This window comes from Amphiura filiformis, chromosome 12 (assembly GCF_039555335.1).
Source record: "Amphiura filiformis chromosome 12, Afil_fr2py, whole genome shotgun sequence".
Taxonomy (NCBI): Eukaryota; Metazoa; Echinodermata; class Ophiuroidea; order Amphilepidida; family Amphiuridae; genus Amphiura; species Amphiura filiformis.
The window spans coordinates 30611339-30638367 of NC_092639.1; the positions used below are offsets into that span (position 1 = coordinate 30611339).

Consider the following 27029-nt stretch of genomic DNA (forward strand, 5'->3'; position numbering starts at 1 on the left):
ACTGGAAAAAACTATAACAACCCATCCAAGAACAAACAAACGCTACCCAGAAGTAAGATTATGGAATTTCACTGATGCTCTGAACATGTATAGTAGCTTTGTTTTAGGATCTACAGTCAAACTGTTTTCTTGATCGTATTGTGTAGAAACTGTCCATTAAAATATCGAAAAGGTCATCAAAATCGGCCGTTTTTTTGCTGAGTTTCATCTTTAGCAAATAAGGTAAGATTTTGGTGACTTTTCGATGAAAAATAGATGCAAAATGTTCTTAAATAATGAACAATGTTCCGGTTGAGTCCGGTACATAAAACCTGTTTAATTTAAAAGTTTATATGTGTATAACCGTAACTAGCTAACTCGTTTCAGTGCCAAAGACTGCCAACTCTGAGAAAAAAGTCATCAAAGTTCGGGAAAATTGGGCGAAATGGAAGAAAAAAATGTAGGCCATCAATGACCGATGATCACGTCACCAGAGAAAATCCTATAGAGTGCTTGCACGGAAGGTCATTAGTTCAAATCATCCTTCAGACACGCTCCAGAAGACATGCAAATACATGGAGTACAATACCAATCACCTATTTAACGCGGGGTATTGATCAAAGTAAATCCTCATGAATAACAATGTCAATTAAATGTCGGTAAAGGGAGTGGACAAAGTGAATGCGTTCGTTGTGGTTCCTTCTTATCTCTTTCTTCCATGATGTATGTAACACGTTGCACAGTTTTCCAGTTCAGTGGTTTAGAGAAAGTAATAAAATGGCCAATCATACTCAGCTACACTCAGCACAGTGGTGCTCACTGTGCAGCCTTTCCGCCCAAGGTCAGGACTACCCGCGCGTGAACTGCTATGTAATTCATACTTCTTAAATTTAGACCAAAAATCTTTGTGGCAATCTCAAACGATTTAGAATTAAGTTTTGCTTCTCAAGTACATACAACTAAAAATCTAGATGAGAAGAAATATTGCTTACGAGGAAGAGAAGAAAATTGTCAATTTTGTGTACGCTAGGCCGTATAATTATAAGTCATCAGGGTTCCGATCGCAAAGACTTCTGGGATTTTCCGAAGAGGTCTATTCCGTAACTTACCTGTTCCCACAAAATAAGAAGAAAATGGGCTATTCCATTTGAAATCTACACTACCCCTGTGGAAGATTTTGGAAATATCTGCTACAGGGGGAGTATGTTTTTCAAATGTAATTGGTAAGGGTTAATTATTTTGAAACCCATACTCCCCTGTATTATGCCTTTACCTATATATATCTCCCCAACTGGAGTGAGTATTTCAAATGGAAGTTATACCCAGCTGTCTATCCAATTTGAAACTCATACTCCCTCTGTGGCAGACTTAAGCTAAATCTTCCACAGGGGTAGTGTGGATTTTAAACGGAATAGCCAAATGACAAGGGAAGAGAAGGAGATAGGGCCGATTTATCATGTCGGACAGCAAAAAGGTAATCGCCCATTATAGTTTCGAACATGAAGGGGACCCTTTTTTTCATTATGCGGGAACCGGTTATACAGGTCTCAACTCTCCACCGTATGGGTTCCCAGGTTTTTAACACTGGTTTATATATTTTGGAAGAAAATTTTGTACATAATTATGTCTTGTCAATAGAATTGATATACTTTGATCATCTCGTAATCGGCGGGACTTATAACATCGCGGATTAATATCAAAATATTTTATTTTGAGAATTGTCTCGTGACATCTCGCCAGAAGCATCGCGAAATATTATTTCAAGTCCTATACGTTATCTACTTTCTTTAACACACAAAATATAGACCAGACACGTCAACTAATAGCACTTTTAACGTGGATCTACTTTTCGGCGTAGTGGTAAAAGCCGAACATTTCCCGCTTATTACCAGCTGATCAAACTATAGTACGTTTAGTAATAATTATATGAAGACTAGACTTCAGATGAAAAAAAACCCACAATATATCACTGTAAATCCCACACTGTAACACTTTTAAAAAAAACTAGGCGTTTTAGCCAAATTGTTGTTATTATTTACATGATGTACTTTTTCTTCTCACAAATCTAAAATGAAATCAACATCGTCCTTTTGGTTTCAAGTTATCACACTTTGAATTGGTATCTAATAGTAGTTTTAAAATTTACTTAAAGGGCATTTATCTATTGCAAAAACAATTTTAACTCCATTATAAAAGAATAATTATTACATTACAAGTTGACACTCGTTGCAATTTTTTATTTTCTCCTGATAAAAGAGAAAGACTAGTGCTGGTAAAATGCTGCCCCCCCGTGTTCGAAGCGAAATTGATTTCCAAGGCAGCGGAGTGATGACGTACAGTAAATGAAGAGGACACTATAATTATGTTCACGAGCAGTACATCACCTATAAATGCGCGACCTTCATTGGGAATGGACAACAAAAGGTTAGCTCCTGGACTCCATTGACATTGTTTATTTGCATAATAAATACAATATTGATGTGTCATGCTAAAATTCTAAGCTCTTACGGTAACATTGGTCTAAATGTTGACAGTCCATTCTGTCAAAGCTGGCACACTTCATTCTATGACATCACAGTAGAGTGAAGGTCAAATCTGTCTTGTTCGAAGGAACTCACCGCTTACAGTTGTTTTTTGCGGAATATCAATTTTAAACGACTTGTTTTCTTAAAAAAAGGAGTCATTTTCATTGTCCTCATAATATTAGCTTGCCAATGATGTTGTCCGAGCAATATATATGCCCTTTAAGTGTAAAAATTACGGATAGAATGTAATTGTCTCGTTTTGTCATCGGCTTCACCACCAGTAAATCACTGAATAAGCCTTTAATGCATGATACAAAATATCCTGCATTTTTGGAATAGTTCATTATTAATGTATGGTACACAGTGTCATCGCCCCGATATCTTAATGGCAGAAATCGCCATGGTAGGTTGAATCCACAGCCACGCATGGCCATTTTGTTCCGACCTTTGAGACGCATAATGAGCCGAACGACATCCGACTAAGGCTACAAAATGTAGGCCCTACTGACAATAGCCTGATAATTGACCTCTCTGTGTGTGAGTGAGCATGTATATACGCCATGTCTGAGGTCAATGGTCATATGCTTTTAGACTGCTTGCACGAGTGAGTGGAACTAGCCTATGCTGTGCTATAGTTCGGCACATATAAAATCAGAATTTTTGAGTTCAAGACGCAAGCTTCTTTCTCAAGACGCAAGCTAACGACTATCATATTTCTGTTCAACATATTTAAGTGCAAGGAACCAAATCTGGCTTCTTTAGACTAAATCAATTACTGGAGATATTCATCATTTTCTACCCGGTATTCATAGATTTATCGTCTGAATATCAAATCGTGCATAGCACATTCACGTGTATCGATCCCGGTATTCATTTCAATGTCTCTGCTGTGTAATGTAATTATTAACCGGGCGATGTCGGTGTATGGTACCATAAAATGTTATAATGGTAATGGTAGTTCTAATAGATGAGTACACTAGATATATTTAAAATAAAGGTAAACAAATCTCACGGTCAATTTACGAACAGCTCCTACAACTTTGCTACCGTTAAATTACATCACTATTTTGTTTTACAATGTAAAAGTTATCTTATGTTTGTCGCTTATGTTTTAAGAATATTCTACAACCTGAAATATGTAATTAAGTTGTCTTTGGTTATGAATAAACTATATCAATTGCCTTCCTGACAGTGCTAAAAAGTAATTGTGAAATGTTTATTATTTCAGTATATCAGTAGTAGAAAAACAATTATCAAGCACGAATCACGTGGTTTTATTTAAAACAAACTCATATTGACCTTAAAAACAAATGAAAACAGCCGTCTCTCACCACGCGATATTCAAATTTCCCGGGCACCGAAATTGTCGAGTGCAATGACGTACCAGTAATACAATGAAGGCTGACGGCAATTGAGCACAAATAACCATGACGTCATTGCCACAGGCAATTTCAGCGCGGGAATTTTGAATATCGCGTGTTGAGAGCCGGCTGTTTTTATTCGATTGTATGGTCAACGTGAGTTTCTTTTAAATAAAGCCATGTGATTCGTGCCTGATAATAATGTTGTGATTGCAGGAGTGTTCCTTTAAACAGGCATAATTGTTGGGTTTTTTTTCAATGACTAACATTTCGCACTAAATATCATATATGTTCACTCTTTTGCTCTGCAAGTATGGTACCCTTCTTATTGCTCTGACCCCGGGCTCGGACTCTTTATGTGGCACTGATATTTCTGTGTTTTCACACGGGATCTGAGACGTCACCAAACACATTGAAGCGCCCAACCCAAACTTCCAATTATGCCCAACGAAAGGAAATCTAATGGTGCGCTTCTTATATGATGTGAATTGAGATATATCAATTATATTACGAAAATAAATACAGTGAGAGCCTCCACATGGCCTAAAATCTGCTAAAATCCAGGAGCCTCAGACGGTTCCCACACTCCATCCGTGAGGGTTCGCGCTCGCAAAGTATAGTGACATGTGGCTACAATCTCGTTACAACCATACACAGTCTCGTTCCACCCCTATAACATAAAGGCCGCAAGCCCGACCAGCCGAGGCCACTGACGTGCAGTTCCAATAAAGAAGAGCCCCGCAGGGTACGGTATGAAAGTAAGGGTATTTGTGACACACAAATTATATCAATGAGGCGCCAGGCTGTAGCGTGACTGACGAGGCATGTCCGATGTTTTCCCACACATGCCACCATATATCAAAGTCCATGGCGAAAAATATCAATCACCGGTAAAAATGGTCTAACACAAATGTCCTTACAGAAGCACTGGTAATTATAGCCCTATATCCGTTGGCATATATACCTATGTTCAAATATATAGCCCTCTACAGATTTGTTTCTTCATTATACCGTATACACCCACGTGCAAACAAATAATTACTTTGTTATTACCGATCCCACGGAAAATATTGGACACTTATCATTTTATACTTTATAGGGCCTAGTTGAAATTTAACCGATACCAAAACGGAAGCCTTTTATACAACACCATTTCCTTACATGATAACCACAAGTAGGCCTATCAACCTGTCTTGGTTAAGTTTAGTATGGTTGTAGGGGATGTACCCATTCGTCCGAAGGTTCAATAGTCCGAAGGTTCAATGGGCAGGGCTCTATCAGTTATAGGTCTATCGCTGCCGGCGTCAGTTAGTGTAGCTGTAGAAATTTAGAGTTATAGTTGATTCCAGTGTGTAAGCTTGCCGTTCTTTCAGACCCCGTATATTGTTTCATTGATGAGATATTGTTGAAAATCAAGTGGTCAGTTTCTAGGCAGGTGAGTCGGCTTATTTCACTCAAGTTTTATTATGTAGCGGGTATAGTTGTCAGTGCTGAAGAAAAAGGCTCTCCATTTTGGAAATGGTTAACATCAAGTTATCTGGTTATCAACTATATAGTCCTAGACCAAGGGGGTGACACTAAATGCACGGTTATTCTATTAGCAACGCAAAACCTATGAAAAATTCAGCTGGTTTACTAGCTAGAAAGTGAGGCCAGTTATCGATCCGTTATGAATAATTCATGTTCGACCCTTGGATCATGTTAATTGATATTGGCAAATAACAACGTTGTTAGTTTTGCGAACTTTGCCTGTTCAATGAGAGTATATCGCGCCCTCAATACATCTGGGCACAAACCAGGCGAAAACGATCCAGTTTAATGAAATGGCGGACGGGTATTCCCATCAGGCACCAGTGATATGTTTTTTCAAAGAAAGTCTACTAATTTGATATGAAATGACATTTTGCAATAGCAAAGTCAAAATTAGGACTTGCTGTCAATAATATGAAGGAAATATGTGACGTGTCATATCAAAAGGAGACACTTTTGGGCAGGTTATCAATTCTGATGTTTTTACATATTTTAAATACAGAGATATTTTGCTCCACAATGCTGTTTTCCCCAATGAAATCGGACATTCCTAAGCGAAGATATTGAGTTCGTAAGTTATGGTATTATAAAATTGGAAATTGAGATATCGGCCTTTAAAATTATTATTGACAATGTTGAGAGTAGGAATTACCTTGAAAAATGTCTCAAAAAATACAAGACGCCAGTTATATTCCGGTCTGAAACTATCACACATTATTTTTAACATTAATAACATCACAAATTCGCAACAAACCCGAATTGTGAAAAAATCACCCCGGACAGATTTTTGACTATTTCTCCATTTATGATCCTGCCCAAAAGTGTCTCCTTTTGACATGACACGTCACATATGTGACAGAGGCAAGGTGTGAAATACAAGTAGTATTTGAAGTTATAATAACCTTTGATACCCGACCTGACCTTCCATCATGGCGCCTTTATTCGTCTTATGTATTTCTATTATGCTCTCAAGTAAAATAAAATACCAATCTGCAGTAAGCAGACAGAATGTTACTTGGCTCCCAGCATGAATTGTTGATTTTATACGGAGGTGAAGAAATGCACAGTTGACTATACGACTATGCAAGCCGTGCAACAATACTCCAAATATTTACGGTAAATCTGAATAGTGGTCACATGTTGAATATCATGTGTTCGGGAAATCACGTGGCAACATTTTAAGATTTCAGGCTTGTTTACTAGTTAATTGCCATTTGTACTCTTTATTATTTATCTTTGTTAATTAACATATATCTTAAATGCTGATAAATCGTGGTTGGCTGCCCATGGTATCTGTTAAATTCAATGTTTTATGAATATAATTCTACCACGCAGAGGGGGTGACGCAGAAGAATTTCACATCACCTGACTTAGCTAGATTTCGAAGCTCTGCTCTTCAAATTCATGTAAATTTCAAAGTTTATACACTTAATATATTTAATATGATACTAATTTTTTGTTATAACCAACTGGTACACGAAATATACTAGCTTATTACCTATACAGATAGGTGAATATCAGCCTTCACTCAGCAATTTGACATGCCCGGCATAAGCAGCCATTCTCCGTCTGGATAATATGACTGTCGCCCTCAATACGTCTGGGCACAAATTTAAATAACAATACGCTATTTACATATCAATGCGGCCTCATGCTAATTAAAGCTGCCCCATCCAGGAGTTCATCTATGCCTAGACCTTAAACATCATATTCCGTGGAGCGGAAAGAATTGGTGTTTTATGACCGTTGACATTCTTTTGTGGCGAGTGACATGGTCTTCCAATTCACGCCGAGTGTCCTTGACAGGCATGACTATGCTTCAGTGGTCATGAAAGAATTCAAAAGATAACCTCTGTCCCAATAATCCCGAACTATTGTCTGAAACTGCTCCTCGGAAGATGTATCATAAGAACTCAGTCTTCAAATGATAGTCGTATAACGACCAATAGATAAATGACTGACATCAGTATCATTGAAGACTGAGTTCCGCAGTCTAGTTATTAAAAACTTCGGTCGAAGTTTTGCCACAAGTTTAAAAAATAACGGTTAGTTCATGAAAAAGAAGAAGTGAAATTTAGCAAAACGCGACGAGGTTTATTTGCCCGTAAGAGAGCTCTATTGTTCCGCTATTGTATCCGCTATTGTATCCACTATTGTATTCTATTCATAAAAGCTACTGCAAGAATCGCGGCAATCCCTGTTATTGCTGATGTCTACCGCCGGCGTTTCGCATTTATTAACAATCAAAATTATCCCATACTCTTACATTTATAGTCTTATTCTCACCTTTTATATAATATTCAGAAATTGCAATTCGGAAAACTACTAACTTTTCAAGTGAAAATATATATTCCATCGAAAATATATCAGACTTAATTGTATACATAGAAATCTATTATACCCAACCCATAAGTGCCCAATGCACCCAAATATCCCCGCAAATATCTCATACACGATTTTATTCATTCATTTTGGGCTGTTTAAAAACACTCAGAAGTCGTCCAAAATGGCAACATCATCAGCATGATCAAACCCTCTATGACTTGTTCACAAGTTGATGCTTTACAAATTACCCTCACTTGACCAAACACGCATAATACATGATCGAAACACCCAGCAGAGTTTTACATAAGATTATGTGGCTTGTCTTAACGATCAAAAGATGACACTTTCTTACCCACTGACACTAGCTAATTTGCATGGCAGAAATCTATAGTGCGGACACTCTTCAGTCGCAAACCAACAAAATTCGTGCTATTTTGGCGTTCTTGCAAAAGAAATCTCGTGAATCGAGTGCCCTCTCAACAATATCCCTAGATGTTTGCCAATAATGACACACTCTAGAAACGCCAACATAAATCACCCAACAGCTTCATTTTAAGAATTATTTCAGTATCCAAATCAATTGGAACAGAAAGAGTATGGTCTACACATTCCAGGAAAATGTTTTATTTGTTTCTTCCGCCATTCTATATTTCCCTAAAATTATCACATTTTTTCTCCAAAATCCTATGTAAATGATTCTCCACGCTACGCAGAAATTATGTGCGATCAATCATACAAATTTGCCACAATTTTACATCACTTTAGACAGTATTGCAATATCTTGATGATTTTTAGGCATTTTGAACGGCAACTTGAGTATTTTCAGAAATCAAATATCGCGCCAAGGGATGACACTCTTATTCACGCATTCATTTACAACGCAAACTTGTATCGAATCCCGGTGGTTTGCGACCAATGAAATGTCCGCACCCCTGGATTTATTAATCCCTGGTATGAATTATGTATTAGATTTGTCAAGGCAATAACCACGATCCGTTTTGTAATAATATAAAAGCACTTGCAATAGAATCCCGCTGAGTTCAATGAACTGCGCCCTGAAACCGATGGAGAAGTGCCCCATAAAGAAGCTATCCCATTGACCTCTATTAACAGGTCAGTGAGCTCTCCATACACAAATGAACAAGTACAATAGGACAAGGCCAGCACCTATTACCTGCTTAGTAACATGTTATTTTGAAGTCTTGAAGATTAGTAATCGTCTGTGCATATGAACTGCGCATTTATGATGCAAAATATTAGTTCTATATAATATAAAATTACAAATACTGGTATTATGATATACAAAAACGACTAATAAAATCATGTCATCATGGCGTCATGTCAAAGGTTCATTATATCCCGTATGTTTGTCTAAATTCATATATATATTTGAAAACAATTTCTACACCAATTTAATATGTACTCAGGTGGAACCTTGCTTTTTTTAAGTTTCATTTCTTTTTATGTAACACATTCAGGTTTTTCCATTACGCGGGGCCGCCGGGCAATACAAATTTAATGCTAACATTGAATGAACGCAGAATCAAGAATGGGCGTTTCTAGTACATACAGCGTCTGACTCTACCTGAGGACCTAGCCTAAGTCCCATGGGCTCCAAGAGTGGCTCTCCATACACACATGAACAAATACAATGACGGGTCGCCATTGCTCTCCATACACAAATGATCAAATACAATGGCGAGTCCGACTGCCATGCAAATGAGCCAAATGAGCAGACCCTCTCAAGGGTCTGCTCTGTGATACCACACTGATCATACTGATCTTTATGTTATCACAGCGAGGCCCACATACAATGTTCAACACAAAGTGAACGATGTTATAACTTGGAGGGCTAACAAACCAACACCGCCAAATTCGACTGACGTGTGTACAACGTGGGATGCTATGAGGAAATTGAATACTCGTTGTCTGATCATGCATGTGTGTTTATGGTTCGGATAGCGGTTACTTAGCAACTCTCGTTCCGCCTTGGGTTTATTGAATACACTCTATATACAGTCATCAATATGTCGTTTCCAGTCCTTGGCTGAACTATTGGGTTCAGCTATTAATTTTTTTAATAATTCTGTTACCCCATAGCATTAAAAAACTAGTATTTTGATAATTAAAATAGCTGGATGCGGTATGCAGCTGACTGGGGTGGTTACGGGTCGTTAAAACCACTAGAACCACAAACCGCGAAATATGGATATCCAACTAGTTTGCCCGCAAGGTCTAAAAGAACCGCTAACCGCGAAATATGGATATCCAACTAGTTTGCCCGCAGGGTCTACAAAGAACCGCTAACCGCGAAATATGGATATCCAACTAGTTTGCCCTCGGAGCTTCAAAAACCACTCACCCCGAAATATGGATATCCAACTAGTTTGCCCGCAGGGCTACAAAGCACCATTAACCGCGAAATATGGATATCCAACTAGTTCACCTCGCATGGCTACAAAGAATCACTTAGCGCGCAATATTTTTTACCTCAAAAAAAATTAATATCTACCAAAAACGTTTCAAAACGTAAAAAGCGGCCAAAGTTTAAAAAATCTTTCCTGTGTGGCTTTTCACCCTTTTTTAAACTTGGTCCCATTTATGAAAGTTTTTAAAGACCCATACGAAGTCATCTACAGCCTGTCTCAAAAAAAGTTGTGCAAGTTAAAAGCGCCCTCTTTGGCAATTAGAAAATACCGCTGTGGCATGATGCTTACATCAACGTCAAGGGCGTAGTCTTAGCTCTCAAATGCCGTTTGTTCTGTTCAATTTGCTGGTTTCAATCTTGAGATATGGTCAGTTAACAACGAAATGGTAATATCACAATTGTGCCACTTTTACTAGGGAAGAGGGCTGTACATGAAAATCAATGATAGCTGATGTTAATGCGTCTAATGCACTTCCCGGCTTCGGAGCTCGTGCATAAGACGCACCAACATCAGCGCGTGTGCATTATTTTGTCTAATTTCTCTCCATCAAGTAATACTCGTTCATTAACCTATAAGTGTGCAATATTTTGTTGCCTTTTAACATGTCTTGAGTGACAAAGAGAACAGTATTTACCATCTAAAAAAAATCTTAAAATCATTGACATGCACATGTAGTTAAGTTTACAGCAGAATGTGAATATTTGTTTATCTTTTAAATCTTTTTTAAGTGGAAAAAAGAGAATCATTATATCTGTATCATGATAACAAAGTAAAGACAGTAAAAACAATTTTGTATTGTTGCGTAATTTATGCATATTTTTGATTTCACGAAGGAACTATTGATAAACGTGACATGAGGCTATCACTGATTTACATGTACAGCCCTCTTCCTTAGTAAAAGTGGCACAATTGTGATTTTACCCTTTCGTTGTTAATTAAACATATCTCGAGATTGAAACAAGTAAATTGAACAAAATAAACGGTATTTGAGAGCTAAGACTACACCCGTGACGTTGATATAAGCTAAGCATCATGTCACAGCGGTATTTTCTAAATGCCAAAGAGGGCGCTTTTCACTTGCACAACTTTTTTTGAGACAGGCTGTATAGGCTACTTGTTGGTTTTCTTAGTTGTCAATGTTTATATTGTAGAGCAAATGAATTAATGTTCGTGCGTAATTGAAGTTTTTTCCGTATAGACGTTATAATGTATTTTGTAGCAAATACTCACTTTGTTAAATTCTTCATCGTCATGTGCGATTCTGCGCCTTATGTACAGATGTAGGGCCTATATGTAGCAGGTTGACACACAGTCAATTTGCTAAGTATATATAATACTCTACTACTCTTTATGATCACGCAATATAATAAAACATAAACCTTGAAATGTTTTTGATAATACATACGGTAGCCTACGTCATATTGCACCGCTTTCGAACAGTCTTAAACCTATAAGAGTACATTGTTGCATGTAAAAATTAGGACTCATTCTTCATGTTAATACTACTTTACTAAATGGGACCAAGTTTTAAAAAGGGTGAAAAGCCACACAGGAAAGATTTTTTAAACTTTGGCCGCTTTTTACGTTTTGAAACGTTTTTTGGTAGATCAACACTTGCATGCAGTTACATGTTGTTCAATAGTGACTTGATGTGTGATCGCAACATTCAACATTGAGGTCTTTCCGGGGAAAAATTGTACGAACAGTTCGAGGTAAGATCACAATCAATATTCTATTATTGACACAGATAAAGAAAGTTTACATATGCATTGTGTTATAGGGCTTGCACCTGGAACTTTAACTGAATGGGCTAAACGTGTTCCTTTATACCTATAAAGTAGAATTGTAATTCTCAAAATTAAATATATCACAATTTTTACTTTGGATTTCAAAATCTTTACATTTAAAATGCAGTAAAAGATATCCGCAGCAAGCTGTAAGGCCCCGCTAATTAGTGTACTGCTTTTCGAGTGAGTGTACTGGAAACAAAACCCTGGTTTTACCTGAAAACAAATCGATTTTCTTGTAATAGAAACATCATATGGGGTACTAGAGCATGCACAAATCGTAATAATGTGTAGAATATAGAAACTATGTGTGTATCTCATATGATAGTCATGGTATGCTTAGCCTGAGTCGCTCGGCCTATCTCGAACAAAATCGCGATGCGTAGCTGTTGAAAAACGAGAGGAGTCGCTGTACTATCACTGCATTTTTTGACACGAAGATATAGGGATGATAACGACGTGCAGGGCAAATTGACCTGGGGAAACAAGAAAAAGATGGGGTATTGGTTGTGGAAGAGGATATTGGAGGACAACAAGAACAATATGGGGTCTTTAGGGGAAAATAAGAAACGTGGAGGGGGAGGCAAACGGGCAAAATAAACAGGGAGTCTTAGGCTGGGATTGCAGATGATGCAAATCTTAATATTGTATTGACATGATTGAGTGCCCTCCGCCTCCCAATGGCTGTAGCTATATTAAGAAATCGAATTCAAACATTTTGTCACCAAGGCAATTTACAATTAAAGCTTACAGACAAATGTGTGCACGTAACAATATAGGCATACAATCATGACAATAGCGGGATGATGATATGTATTTAGGGTCATTGCTCATTTCTATGCCAAAGTTTTCATAAAAACAACTCTGATAGCTTCTGATGAGATCTTCAGCCATTTTGAGTCATTAAGGGCTCATACCAATAAATCCGCCTGTGAAGCGGTTTCCGGCAAAAGTTCTTTTTTTTTTTTATTGTTTACAGAAATGTTTTTCCTTTTTCTGTTTTGCAGTGTATACCAAGCTTTTAAAACCTCTTTATAGAACAGAGGCATTTTGTCATACACAATTTCTTTTATGTCTTTCGCATTACAATTAAGCTCGAGTATTAAAGACAAGCCACCTAGCTGTTTGAACCAATGTTGCGATATTTTCTTCCATATAGCAGTATTGTTATTTCCATCTAACAGTCTAGCAATCCATTTTATTTTTAAAACAGCTATTTGATGCTCTAAGTTTATCATCTTCAAACCACCATATTCCATATAACCTGTTATTGTTTTTCTTTTAACCTTTTCTCTTTCTGAACCCCAAAGTAAATAAAAAATTTGTTTGTTTACGTTAACAACATACTCGGGTACATTTAGATTACTGGCATTATAAAGTATTTGTGAGATACCCAGCGTTTTGATAATCGTTATTTTACCATAATATGTTAGTTTTCTCGCTTTCCAGCTAATTAAGGTTTTTGCAATTTGGTCAATTTAGGTTTCCAGTTAAGGTCCTCGGTAATCTTCTTATCCTTCCCAAAATATAAACCAAGACATTTCACTGGACCTTCGGTCCATTTAAAATCTGGAATTAAATTTGAGGGTTTATTTATTCCCAGCCACATTCCCTCAGTTTTTTGTTTGTTTATACTTATTCCTGAAAGAAAACTGAACTTCTCAATTTCTTCCATAACTTTTTTAACAGAATCCATGTCATTTACAAATACAGTGGTGTCATCTGCTAGTTGAACAATTTTAATTTGTAGGTCTGGCTCCTCTTTGAAAGAGACACCCTTAATATCTACATTATTTTTAATATTTATTGACATAAATTCCGCCGCCATAATAAATAATAAGGCCGATAATGGACAGCCTTGACGAATACCTCTTTTTAATTCAAATGATCTTGATAACCATCCATTCATTGAAATGCAGCTATTTATATTGGCATAAATGGTTTTTATCCATTTTAAAAATTGTGATCCAAAACCAAATCTTTTTAGACACTTCAACAGAAAATTTATTTCCAAAGAATCGAAAGCCTTTTGGAAATCAATAAATAATATAGCGCATTCATTATTCTTACCATTACAATATTCAATAACATCCTCAATAATTCTTATGTTTTGTCCAATGAAACGACCCTTAAGGTTGGTCTGAACCCTGGAATTATGGAAACTTTCGGGCCTCATAACTTCTAAATTGTTGGTCTAATGTATATAAAAGTATACATATTTAGAATGGCAAAGACTTGATAAGTTCATCTGTGGGGTCAAATTTGGGCCAAAATGGCACTTTTGGCCCAAAATCCCAAAAATAACAGTTTTTGGCCCACTTCTTTTTTGTGCACCGTAACAAAAAAATTCTTGGGCCAAATTTTTTTTTTACTAATTTTTAAAAACTAGATCAAAATATCTAGGACCCGTTTTTTCATTTTTTTGAATTTTGACCAATTTCACCAAAAATATTTGAAATTTGTGCCAAAATCGGGCTTTTTTATTATTTTTTTGAAAAATCAGCATTTTTTGACCATTTTTGGTGCAAATTTCTCAAAGTTAGTTGAAATTCAAAAAAAATGAAAAAACTGGTCCCAGATATTTTGATCTAGTTTTTAAAAATGAGTTTCAAAAATTTTGGCTCAAGAATTTTTTTGTTACGGTGCACAAAAAAGAAGTGGGCCAAAAACCATTATTTTGGGGATTTGGGGACAAAAGTGCCATTTTGGCCCAAATTTGACCTCTCAGATGAACTTATCAAGTCTTTGCCATTCTAAATATGTATACTTCTATATACTTTAGACCAACAATTTAGAAGTAATGAGGCCCGAAAGTTTCCATAATTCCAGGGTTCAGACCAACCTTAAGGGATGTGGCTATAGGAACAAAGACCAAATAAACATATTCTTGTTTACGCCGTAATATTGTAGTATTTCAACCATTTTACAACTTCAGCTGTGTAACTTGCAAAAATTCCCGCTAAAAAGTGGTTCTTTGAATTTTTTAAATACATTAAAAATCGCATTGGACTTTTCGTACTGATTATACTATAATGATTACATGCCTATAATGTTCTGATCACACTATAGACTGGGATTATATGTGACCCCATTGCCAGGCAATTTGTTCCTATTGTTCCTTGTCTGGAAAAATTCAGGGACTGTGCTTTTAAATAACCCGCCAGAACACAATAAGGCCATTGACCTGTGTAGTGGTCATACGTTGTTCATTCGACCATAAAGATTTCTAGTCCCTCAGCAACTCATTAAAAATGCGTTGCATCAGGTCAGGGATTCTATTATAATAATTCTAATCCTTTCTTTGAGGTGAATAGATAAAAGAGAGTTCTTGAAAAACAGGTGTGATGTTGTAGATAATATATTATCATCAAAGTTGCTGGCATATAGGACATTTCGTGGAAGTGGCGCTTATTATATATTTCTTGTAAACACAATCTAATGTGGTACTCGCTACATGGAGAAGGTCGGTCTGCAAATGTCCAGTGCATGAAGCTATATAGTAGAGATATTATAGCTTCATGTTCAGTGTAAATCAATTAAAATACTATAGCTGGATATCAAAAAATCGTGATGCATTCCTTCTTGTTATGGACGATATTAATTTTGATATTATTGTGACAAAATCCATTCCCTTCTCAATTGATTAGGCTCCAGTCTTAGGCTTTCTTTTCTAAAAATAAATCCTAGGGCCTAAAGGCAATTAAATATGGGCTAAACCCATATTCGGTATGCGGAAAGTTTTCATAGTCATTTTTACCTATACCAGGGGTCCGCAAATAGCGTGGCTTCCCGAGTGGCGCGAGGCGCCGTTTAGATTTAAAATAAATAAATAAATAAATAAATAAATAAATAAATTCCCATGTTCTCCGTGTAAAGACAGGCTAAAATAGTGCAAAATATTGCACCAAATGGCGTCATTTGCACCTCAACTTAAAAAACAAAACGATAACTTCACAGGGGGCACCCCTCTGACTCCCCCGGCCGTGCTAAAGCACCGCGAAAGCTGCTTCGCAGCCATTGAGTGGCGCTTTTCAGTCTTTATTTCATGTGGCGCTTCAACAAACCTATTTGAGGAAGCCTGACCTATACCAGTTTTCACCCCGATGTGGCAGTGACGTCAACACGTTGAAGCAGCTGTTTCGCTCGCGCATCTATGCGGCGTCTTTAAGCGTGTGCGAGTGTACATCAGCGCTTTGATCGAACGCTAGGGAGTGTAATGAAATTCATACAGTGCTGATGTCACTGCCATATCAGTAGCCTGAATCCTTCTGGCCTCTAATGACGGCGTCTTTTATTTACCCACAATCCGTCACGTTGCCTTATTCACCAACAGCACAACCCGATGACCGTGCGTAGTTGTTGAAAAACTGAAGGATCCAGTCTACCACATCAGGGTGAAAATGGTATAGCTTATCGCAAACCAGCCAAATTTGTATATGTTTGAATAGCTATAGAATACCCGTGAATATAGTGTCAGAAACTCTCACACATCTTGGGATAACCTTGTCATTAATGTGAGACTGAAAGCAACGCCATTTTGGGGATATATTTGAACATTGCGAGGGAAAACATTGCGGTAAAAGTAAGTTAATCATGAAAATCGTTTAATTCTAATAATATCAACCAGTAACGGACACTTAGCCAAGACTATGTGAGAAGTTTGGGGTATGTAAAGCATTTTCTTGTTATAAAAAACAAGGAAAAAGCAGTCCAAAATTAAACAACTCGATATTTAAAGAAAGTACATTTTGAGAAGGCCTACGCTGGTTCTTTTAATTCTAGTTCAAAATCTGTTCATCACCTGCAGTCCGATTTGGTATCTATGGTTTCATAAAAGTATTGGGAACTCTTTTTTATGATATTTTGGTTTAAAAAAACGATACTGTTAAAAATATCGGTATTTATGCCAGCGACATTTCTATTATGTAAAATGCATTGAAAATTGTCGGCTAAAAAGTGCATAAATTAAAATCGCGAACAGTAATAGAAACAACAACTATCTACATTCCAAGCGGAAACGCTTTTCAAAAACATACCACCTTTTTCGGGCAATCGCTGAAACCGAAATATGAAATTCTAGGCCATCTGTAAAAAGTGCGTGAGCAGAAATGACCATGAACTTGGGTCACCGAAATAAGTGTTTATATTGGTGTCAGGCCTTTCATAGTGATACAACAATTAGCCCCCAATAATGGCTTTCATTTGAACCGTTATTTGTTAAACTGCGATTTTTACTTTTTGAGAAATCAATGAATGTATCAAAAAACTTTTCGAAAGTCGATTAAAAATGGCCTAACCCGTTAACATATCCACATTGTTCTTCACTTATAATCTTTTTAAGAATATTTTGGACACGATTTGATAGCACAGCAGTACATATTTTATAATCATAATTTAACAAAGTTATAGGTCGAAAATTATCCAAATTGTTTTTATCACCTTTTTTGTAATGTAGGTTGATAATCCCTCGTCTCTGAGAGTATGACAATGTACCTCTTTCAAAACCTTCATTTAGGGAGTTCGTAACCATTTCTTTTATATCAGACCAAAAAAATTTATAAAATTCGGGAGTTAATCCGTCAATTCCGGGTGATCGATTAAGTTTAGGTGTTTGTACTGCTTTTGTACATTCTTCAATTGTTAGTAACCCTTCACATTTGATTGTTTCTTCATTAGATAATGTTTCTACACGAGTTTTATTAATGAAGGCATCAATATCTTTATCTTCTATTTCTTTTGATTTATACAGATTAGTATAATAATCTACAGATTCATTTAGAATGTCATCTGTGTCTGTGATATTTTTACCGTTTTTTAACTTAAGTTCTGTAATTGAATTTCTAGTTGCTTTGTGTTTTTCGAGCCCCATGAAATATTTAGAATTGGTTTCACCCTCCTCAAACCACTTGACTCTTGCCCTTATTATAGCTCCTTTAGTAGTCTCTTTATACAGCTTATCTAGTTTTGACTTTGCTTCAATATATCTATTCTTACATACATTTCCCTCATTATCCATTTTCTCTTCTAATTCTTTAACATCATTTTCTAATTTCTCCAAAAGCTTTTTTTTTTACATCGGGCCTTTTTTTTACAGTATTTTACAGTGAAATCTTTTATATTTTTTTTACATAATTCCCAAGTAAGTTGATTTGATAATTTTTGTCGGGTACAATCCTTTTGGCAAGAACAAATAACTTTACGAATCTCTTTTTTGTAGTTATTATCATTTGTGAGTGAAGAATTAAATTTCCAAAAACCTGGCCCAGTATTTGTTTTTCCCATTTGTAACTTTAATGAAATAGCATTATGGTCTGATTTTACAGAGGGTCTAATATCAGTAGTTTTAACAGCATCGATGAATAATAAACCAAAATATATTGATTCTTAGTTTCCTGTTTCCCGCCCGCGTCCAAAGTAGAGAATTGCAAAATATTTAATTATTTTATTTATATTTTGGATTTTCTCTTTCAAAATAACTTTTAATGACTACCATTTGCTACTTTCTGACTGTGATCATATCATCTATAATGATGAATAAATATAGAACCCAATTGTACCATTACTTATGTATAAAATCAAACATAGTAGTAAAATAATTAAATGCATGCTCCTTGTCAAAATGGCTTGATGTAGGTTGCAACCACTTATTTTAAAATAAAGAAAATAAAAGATAATTAATAATTAATAATTAAAAGTCGCCTCATCCCTGGTTTTCAACCATGAAACAGGAAACTAAGAATTAATTGTGAAGGGCCTAATAAGCTGAGTTGGATGTAAACACGGGAAAATCTGACCTTTATATATATAAGCCCTAATTTTCTCAAAAAGTAGATGGAAAATGTGGAGTTATTTTCAGAGATATTATGCAGAAATTTGTTCTGAATACGATGATTGCAAATTAGTAGACTTGCTAAGAGGTTGAACACTGCATTTTTTAGAACAAACGTCCCACTTGGCATGGATGTTCCTTGGGGCAAGAGAAAAAGATTCATCCAAAGAGACACTCTGTCTCTATGCATAAAACCCCCTAATTAGCATAAATTATGCTAATTAGTACCCAAAATAAGGTATTTTCTAACTTTTGGACCATTTCACCTAAAAAAAAACCTATAAATAGTTGAATTTGGTTTACTTTAGGGTGAGGAATTCATTTTTGGGGGTGTTTTGGGAATCCGTGCCCATTTTGACCCTCAAATTCAAGATGGCTGCTGGCCGCCATCTTTAAAATAGGCATTTTTACAATTTGAGCTACAAACTTGTGTGGCATATCAATTTGTAATAATTTGGGGTTGGAAAACTCATTTCTGGCACTGTTTATGTGATACAAGGTATTTTGAAAAGGGTACCAGGGTTTTGAAATGTAAATTCCAAAGTACCTGTCATTGGCTATATGGTAGAAGGATGAACATCAAACTTACTTATGAATATGTATAGGCCTACCTTAATTTTAAGCACCTTTGAGGACACACTTTATAATGCATACTTTTACACAGTTTTACTATTATTTTCAAGTCATTCTATTGATAGCAACAAGCGTTATTTGATTTAAAATGATCAGTATGGATACATGAGACTGAAATGTGTGTTTTATTTGTCAGTTTGTCAGAGATGAGCCAATTACAGATCCCGCATCGGTTAACTTATCTGGCCAACCTAAGAAAAAATAGAAGCGTATTACACAAAACGGCAGAAAAATATCTCAAACATCTCAAATCTCAGTGAGTATGGCGATTTGCCAAGCTTTGTAGTAGTAGATGGTATCTCTGGTTCTGGCGGTGGTGCGAGTAGTGTAGTAGTAGAGCCATTGCAGAGGCGGTGTCAACCAACAGAAGGTGGGTCAGACAAAGCTGATAAAGGCTGAGAGGAGTACATACCGAAACGGCCCGGTGAAAACAAGGTGAATGAGCTGTGTCATGGTTTATGAATCCCACATTGCATACCGTTAGCAGTCTTTATAGAAAGACAGATATAGTTCGTGAAACCCACACAGCCAAAATTATAAAAGCCTAAGGTTTCAAGAAACATCTGGCACTGCTTTGATCACGGGTAAATTCCTCTTCGACAGGATATGGTCAATTTGATCCCTGACATCAAGGAAATACAAAGGTCATCTGGTTGTTGGGATCTGGTGTTTCATGAAGATCTCAGTCAAGCAGATGTTTTCAGGCTCTTTCTCAAATACCTCAGAAGCAGACTCTCTTGTTCCAACATTGAGATCTTTACTGTTATGCTTTTAGATATGGCCCTTGCATCGATGTCCATACATCCTGCTTCTTCAGATAGGCTTGTGTTATCACTGGCTCAAACCACCCGATGTTCAACGGTGTATAAAACGATCAGCAAATCCCCAGAGTGTGCCACATTATCTGTGTGAAATAGAAGCCACAATATCCCTTATGATGGCAATAAAGGTATATTATGATGACGGTTATAAAGGAGAGTCTTGTTGGCATGCCGGCAGAATGAGGCTGAGCATTGATAGTGCCAACTCATTACTCATTGGAAATGGGAAGGTGTTGTAGTTCTTGAAGCCACCAAAGAAGTCTTCACGACTGGCGGAAGTGACAGCATTGATTATAATCCCTCATCAACAACTGCGTCATTTCAGTCAGTTTTCCATTGGACTGGCATCAGCATGTGGCAAAAGACTGCAATCACTCCAAGTGGATGCATCTTTGCCTAAGGATGACATTTTCATGTTCCATCACTGCATGACATTAACACCCATCCAATACCTGCATCCAGATCACTGCAGCAGGTCCTCCAAGATGGCTATCAGTGGTTGAATTTTGTAGATGATCACTTGGAAACGCAGCTGACTAGTGATGACTGTGGTTCTTGGGCTCCCTACCACGTAGAGCGTTCATCCAGGTCCCCCTTATTCACTTCAAAGCCCTCTATACTCCCACTGCTGACAGAGTCAGCAAACATTCCTATTACAATATGCTTTACTGTATGAGTACCTCAATCCACGACAGACACTCGTTGTGGTAGCTGATCAGCTACTGTACACACTTGCAAAGCGTTTGCAGTGGAAGTTTTCAGATACAGACATTACTGAAGTTAAGTACCTTGTCTTGTTTGAGGCCATGCACACTTTAAAAGATGTTGTGGTAGGTTTTAGGTGACAGGTTGGAGGGCAGTGGGGGAACCACACCTATGAATAAACAGTGGGAGAGCATAGTCCTTCCTTAGTGCATCTCACATCTGCAGGACTAGATATGTGCACCAAGTATCAGGCACAGCTGTTCATTCTGATGAAGAAAACCTACACCCAATATGTTGAGTTGAGGCAAACTACTGCTACAGGCCTTGCTCCTGACTTGCCATTTGCTGCCGCTTGTCAACCCTTGAAAGAGTGGGGTCAAGCCTTTCCCATCCCGAAGCAGACTTCTGGTTTAAGTCTTCGTTCTGCCAGCACGTCAACAAGATTCTCCTTTATAACCGTTTTCATATGCACCTTCATAACCATTATACGAGATAATGGAGCCTGTCGTTGACGCAGATGACGTGGCACACTCTGGGATTCGATGATTTTTTTGCATACGGAGGTGTACATATTGGTTTGTGCCTGTGATAACACAATCTTCTGTGAAGAAGCAGGACGTATAGCGACATCGATGCAAGTTCCATCTAACAGCATATGTAGGAAAGATTTCAATGTTGGAACAACAAAGTCTGCTTCTGAGGAATTTGAGAAAGAGTCTGAAAACATCTGGTTTTTTTATCAAGAATATCCTTTCACAGAATCTTGACTGCTTGTGCCAAATAAGAAGATTTTCTAAAGCTCTTCTTGTCTCCAGACTCCCAACAATACAAGCACCTTGTTTCAGAAGAGTCCTTATTTGCAGTTGTTGTCCCTTGGGATTCACAAACCATACCAGAGCTCATTCGCCTGATATCACTGTGTATGCTCATTTGGTTGGTAGAAAAACAAGCAAAGTAGATTTAAACTGTCATTCAACACAAATATATTGAGATATTTACTTCAATATTTCGATGTGTACAAAACACATCTTCATCAGGAGGGATCTGATGATGAACTGATGGAGTTGAATGTCCTGCTCTCGACCTTTGATGTCCTTTCTGTTGATCGGATTAGGGCATTATATAATAAAGGAAGCTCATTCAGCTTGTTTTCACCGGGCTGATTTGGTATGTAGTCCTCTCAGCCTTTCTCCTTGCTTGCCCGATTCACCTTCTGTTGGTTGACAGCGCTTCTGCAGTTTTTTATATCATACGGTATGCTTAGTTTTCGTTGGCTCTATCTACTACTGCACTGCTCGGGCTCGCACCACCACCACACCCAGGAATATCATCTACTAGTACAAAGCTGGGCAAATGTCATACTCACATATATCCGATATATATTTCAGCAGTTCTGTGTAACAAGCTTCTATTTTTTTAGGTTGCCCACATAATTTTACAGATGATGCTGGATCCTTAATTGGTTCATCTCTGACCAACTGAGAATTAAAATAAATTCCAGTCATATGTATCCATACTGGTCATTTTAAATCAAATAACGCTTGCTACTATCAATAGAGTGGACTGAAAATTCAAAAAACCAAACATGGATTATACAGTGTGTCCCTAATGGTGCTAAAAAGTAAGGTATATTAAAACTTAAGCTTGATGACCATCCTTCTACTAAGGTACCATGGTATTCACATTTAAAAACCCTTGTACCTTTTTTCAAATTACCTCCTATCACATAAACAGTACCAGAAGTGAGTTTCCCAGCCAAAATTAGTACAAATTGATATGTCACTTAAGTTTGTAGCTCAAATGGTTCAAAAGTTGTTAAAACGCCAATTTTAAAGATGGCGGACAGCGGCCATCTTGGATTTGAGGGTCAAAATGGCTACGGATCCCCAAAACAATCCCAAAAATGAATGTCTTACCCTAAATTAAGCCAATTTCAAATGTTTACACATGTCTATAGGTGAAATGGTCCAAAAGGTAGAGAATACCATGTTTTGGGTCCTAATTAGCATAATTTATGCTAATTAGGGGGTTCTATGCATAGATACAGAGTGTCTCTTTGGATGAATCTTTTCCTCTTACCTCAAGGAACATCCATACCAAGTGGGACCTTTGTTCTAAAAAATGCAGCGTTCACCCTATTTTCACCCCTTAACAAGTCTACTAAATATATATATATATATCAAAGTTCAAGGTAACTCGACTTGGGGACTAAAACGCGACCCCTACTTTTCACGTAAAGTCTATGGAAAGCTATTTTGTGGTCTGTGCCCTTAATGTTTGACAGAAGTCAATATGTTTTATAACAATGAGTTGAATTGCAGACTCACGACTCATACACCCGCTCATATATTCCACGTAGGCCTTGCTATTTGTGTTTAATGTGAGTAAAGTTGACTTGTAGCTTTAGCCTACATTCTTGACTGACACAAGCAAACAATAAGAACAAATACAGTGTTTACTTTTCGTCGATATCTTGTTCGTTATATTATCAAATGCAGATTAACCTAGAATGAAGCTGGTAGTTCTCGTCGTGTTGTTTGTCTCCGTGGTTCACTCCACCGAAGACCACTGCCATTCCAGCTGGACTGGTTCTGGATCATGTGGATACAGCAATGCTTGCTACAAAACCGATTATTTCAAAGTAAGAATTACCCATTTTGTGCATGGCAGCATCAAAATATAATTGAGGAAAGTCTCACATTTGGTGTCTATCATAAATAATATGTATATAAATTCCAACTTTATTTCTTTCTTTCTTAAAGGAAGTACGGATCACATGATTTTTATTTAAAACAAACTTCCGCTCAGTGAAGTTGGTTGCTCAGCAACACGGCTACTTCTTTTTCCAAGAAGAGCATCAAAAACACAACTGATGAGATTGTATCATCCCTCGTCTCTCTTCATGACGTTGTCTAGCTTCCCGATCTTTATCGCCTCCTTTATCCAACGTGTATATCTATCTGCCTCTTTGCCTATACCTTAGCCTCTTCCCAGTCTATATATTAAGTATGATCGTTCTCCTGTACATGGTCAGTCCCAGCAAACACAAAACGTTTTCGACATCATTCGCAAAAGGTTATAAAAGGTTGTCAGAAAACGTTTAAATGTCGGGTTATATAAACGGTATATTAAGAGTATAAAACGTTTTCATAACCTTAAAAACATTTTTGATAATCTACTGCTCAGCAAACAAAAATGTTTTACAGAAAACGTTTAAATGTCGGGTTATATAAATGGTATAAAAACGTTTTAATAACATTCCAAAAACATTCTTGAAAACTTGATACCAAACTTTCTAAACAGAATGTTATTTTGGGGTTGAAAAAATATTTTGCGAAAAATGTTTGCCCAAAATATTTTCAATAACGTTTTAAAAACGTTTTCATGACCTTTATATAACCCGACATTTAAATGTTATTAAAAGGTTTAGTAAAAAACATTTTAAGAACATTTCTGTGTTTGCAGGGTTAAAATATTTCAACATAATGTTATTTAAGTATCGACACAATATTTGGCAAAAATGTTTGCAAAAATAGTTTACAATAACATTTTTTGAAAACATTTCAAAATATTGTTGTAGTGTGTTTTCATACAAAACGTTTTAAAACGTTATCATGACCTTTATATAACCCGACATTTTAATGTTATTAAAATGTTTTTACCTAAACCAAAAGCCAAAATATAACTTATTTAAAACGTTTTTAAAACGTTTTTGTGTTTGCTGGGGTGATAGCCGATGGACGCTTGTTGTCCTGTGCACCTACCTATACGTGAACTTGATATTATTGTCTACAGCGTGATGTGTTCGAAGAAAGGGACTTGTTCGATATTCTTTATCTTCATCAGCGTGTCATCCACATAACGAAACCAATGAGATATGAATAGTGGTCATGGTGGTTTTAATTTTTAATTTATACGGACCGATGTTTAATGCTTGATTCGCACCATCCGCTCAACCACATGCTAGGGGTCATTAAAACCCTTTGTCATTACGCAAAGACTATAATATTCCATCCACTGAAGGGGCAAAGTTAGAAGAACGTCGCATATCCAACCAAAGTCCCTAAACTCCTCGAGAAAACAAAACATACAACTTCTGATCCCGCCTCCCAAAGGAGCAGAAATCCCGTAGACATAGCAGACGTTTCGAAGTGAGGAAAACCAAAATTAAATTGGCTAATTTCCCCGAGAAAAAGAATGGACGCAATAGGACTACCATATTTGTTTGTGCCTTAACTATATGTACAGCACTAATACAGTGTCCGCAATGCGAAACCCTGGACCTTTGATTAAGCGGCAGATGCTCTAAAAAGCTTAAGATCAGGTTAGGTGGAACATACATAACATATACATGAGGCTGTAACGGGGCGAAGGTGGAAATGGGGGGAAATAGCCGTCCGCCCCAACTTTAGAGCTTTTCCCGTCGGTTGCTTCCCAGTCAGAATTATCGAACATTCCATCCACTTGCCAAAAATGCCACAAATGACGCACCCCAATTGCCGTCAAAAAACTCCTGCTACCGCTACTGACTTAGGATATCAATCGACTAACAATTTATTTTATCTTTTTACTTTATCAATGACACTATGAAGTCAGTGTATCATGGCACGATTCAAGCAAGACCAAACTTTCAAGCTAGCCAAGAAGCCGAGAAACTTCATGCGGCAATGGATGTATGGATTGGTACGTAGCCTATATATAATTTACATTAAGCCATTTTGAAGGAACCTGTTGAAATTTTCCCGCCTGAAGATTTTGCTAGAAGGACAATTCCTGTCATGGAATACCGTATATCACTAGTGATTTAATTAAGTAAATCAATCATTTAATTGATTTGCTAAGTAATTTAATTAAATACAACTAATGTCCATGGTTATGTTAACCTTTTGTAGAGGCATTCCGTGTATCATTTTTTGTGTAGGCCTATATATGTTAGATCTTCATTGCCTTCTCCGACCACTTTTCATATAAGGCCATGCAACTTTTAACACCCCTCCATCCCTTATAATATTGTTTCAAATAATTAAATACTGCGCACAAAAAGTATATTTACACTTGAAAAAATAGCCCATAATTTTAAAATTATACAATATATTTGATACCTCTTTGGACCTGCTGCAACCATGGCAACCTCTACTGAGCGAAAGTCATATTTTGAATGATTCCAGCAAGCGCAACAAAAGAAACATAACACGTCTTCTTGATGCAATCCTGCATGAAGCTTATGGGTTTTGTTTTTGTTTTATTTATTTTTCTTCTCTGTACTTTTCACAGCTATATTATTTTGTCAGTTCTTTTGTTTCAGTTTTCTTTAGTTCTTTTAGATTTTTTTGTTTCAGTTCTTTTATTCTATCATTGTCTTGTGGGCCACCAAAATATTGTCAACATCTGCTGTCAGCGTCGTCGCATGCTCATGATTAAGTATGTTCGTGATTGTTTCTGCCTGAGAAGAATATGACGCAAACCTGCATCTAATAAATTTACCAAAATATTTTAATGTTAAAGGTATGGGCTCTTTTTAAAGTGTAAATATTCTTCTTATGAGGAGCAGCCTATATTGTTTCTTTCATTACATAATTGACAACTCCTCGTATACAAAATGTATAGGTACAAAGGACAACGCAGTGATAGACATCCTAACATCATGTAACAATGAGCAACGTCAACTTATTGCACAAGCGTTCGAAGAAATATATGAAAAGGTATGTATATATATATACAAATATGATTAATATCATAGAAATTGTATAGTATGAAGTTTTAAAGGCCACATAAGATTCTATACCAGTTACACTGCTCATGTAGCAGATATCAATGTGTAACATTAGATACATGTAAATTTAGAAAATGATATACATGTACAATACATGTACGTATAATCTTACGAGGAATCATTTTTAAGAGAAGGCTAAAGTATTTTGCTAGTATTTACCTGTTAAAAATAGTTTTGTCTTCTCTTGGGTAGATATAAATACTTTAATGCTACATTTGGGCGTTTGCAAAAGGCTTTCGCCTTCTTCCAGGTATATATAGTTGTGTGCTATCTTAGGTAGATAGCATAATTATTTGTAGTGTCTTATTCCATTGGTAGTTGACAATCAATGC

General features: G+C 36.7%; 1 protein-coding gene across 1 annotated transcript in view; it reads left to right on the forward strand.

Annotated features, from left to right (window-relative positions):
• The first annotated feature begins 5167 nt into the window (after window positions 1-5167).
• The window catches only part of LOC140166060 (annexin A13-like), a 32400-nt gene continuing 10538 nt past the window's right edge, over window positions 5168-27029 (forward strand). The window contains exons 1-4 of the mRNA XM_072189441.1: window positions 5168-5300; window positions 23423-23565; window positions 25517-25607; window positions 26532-26626. Coding sequence (XP_072045542.1) covers window positions 23434-23565; window positions 25517-25607; window positions 26532-26626 — 318 coding nt within the window. The 5' untranslated portion in view covers window positions 5168-5300; window positions 23423-23433. The remainder of the gene's footprint in view (window positions 5301-23422; window positions 23566-25516; window positions 25608-26531; window positions 26627-27029) is intronic.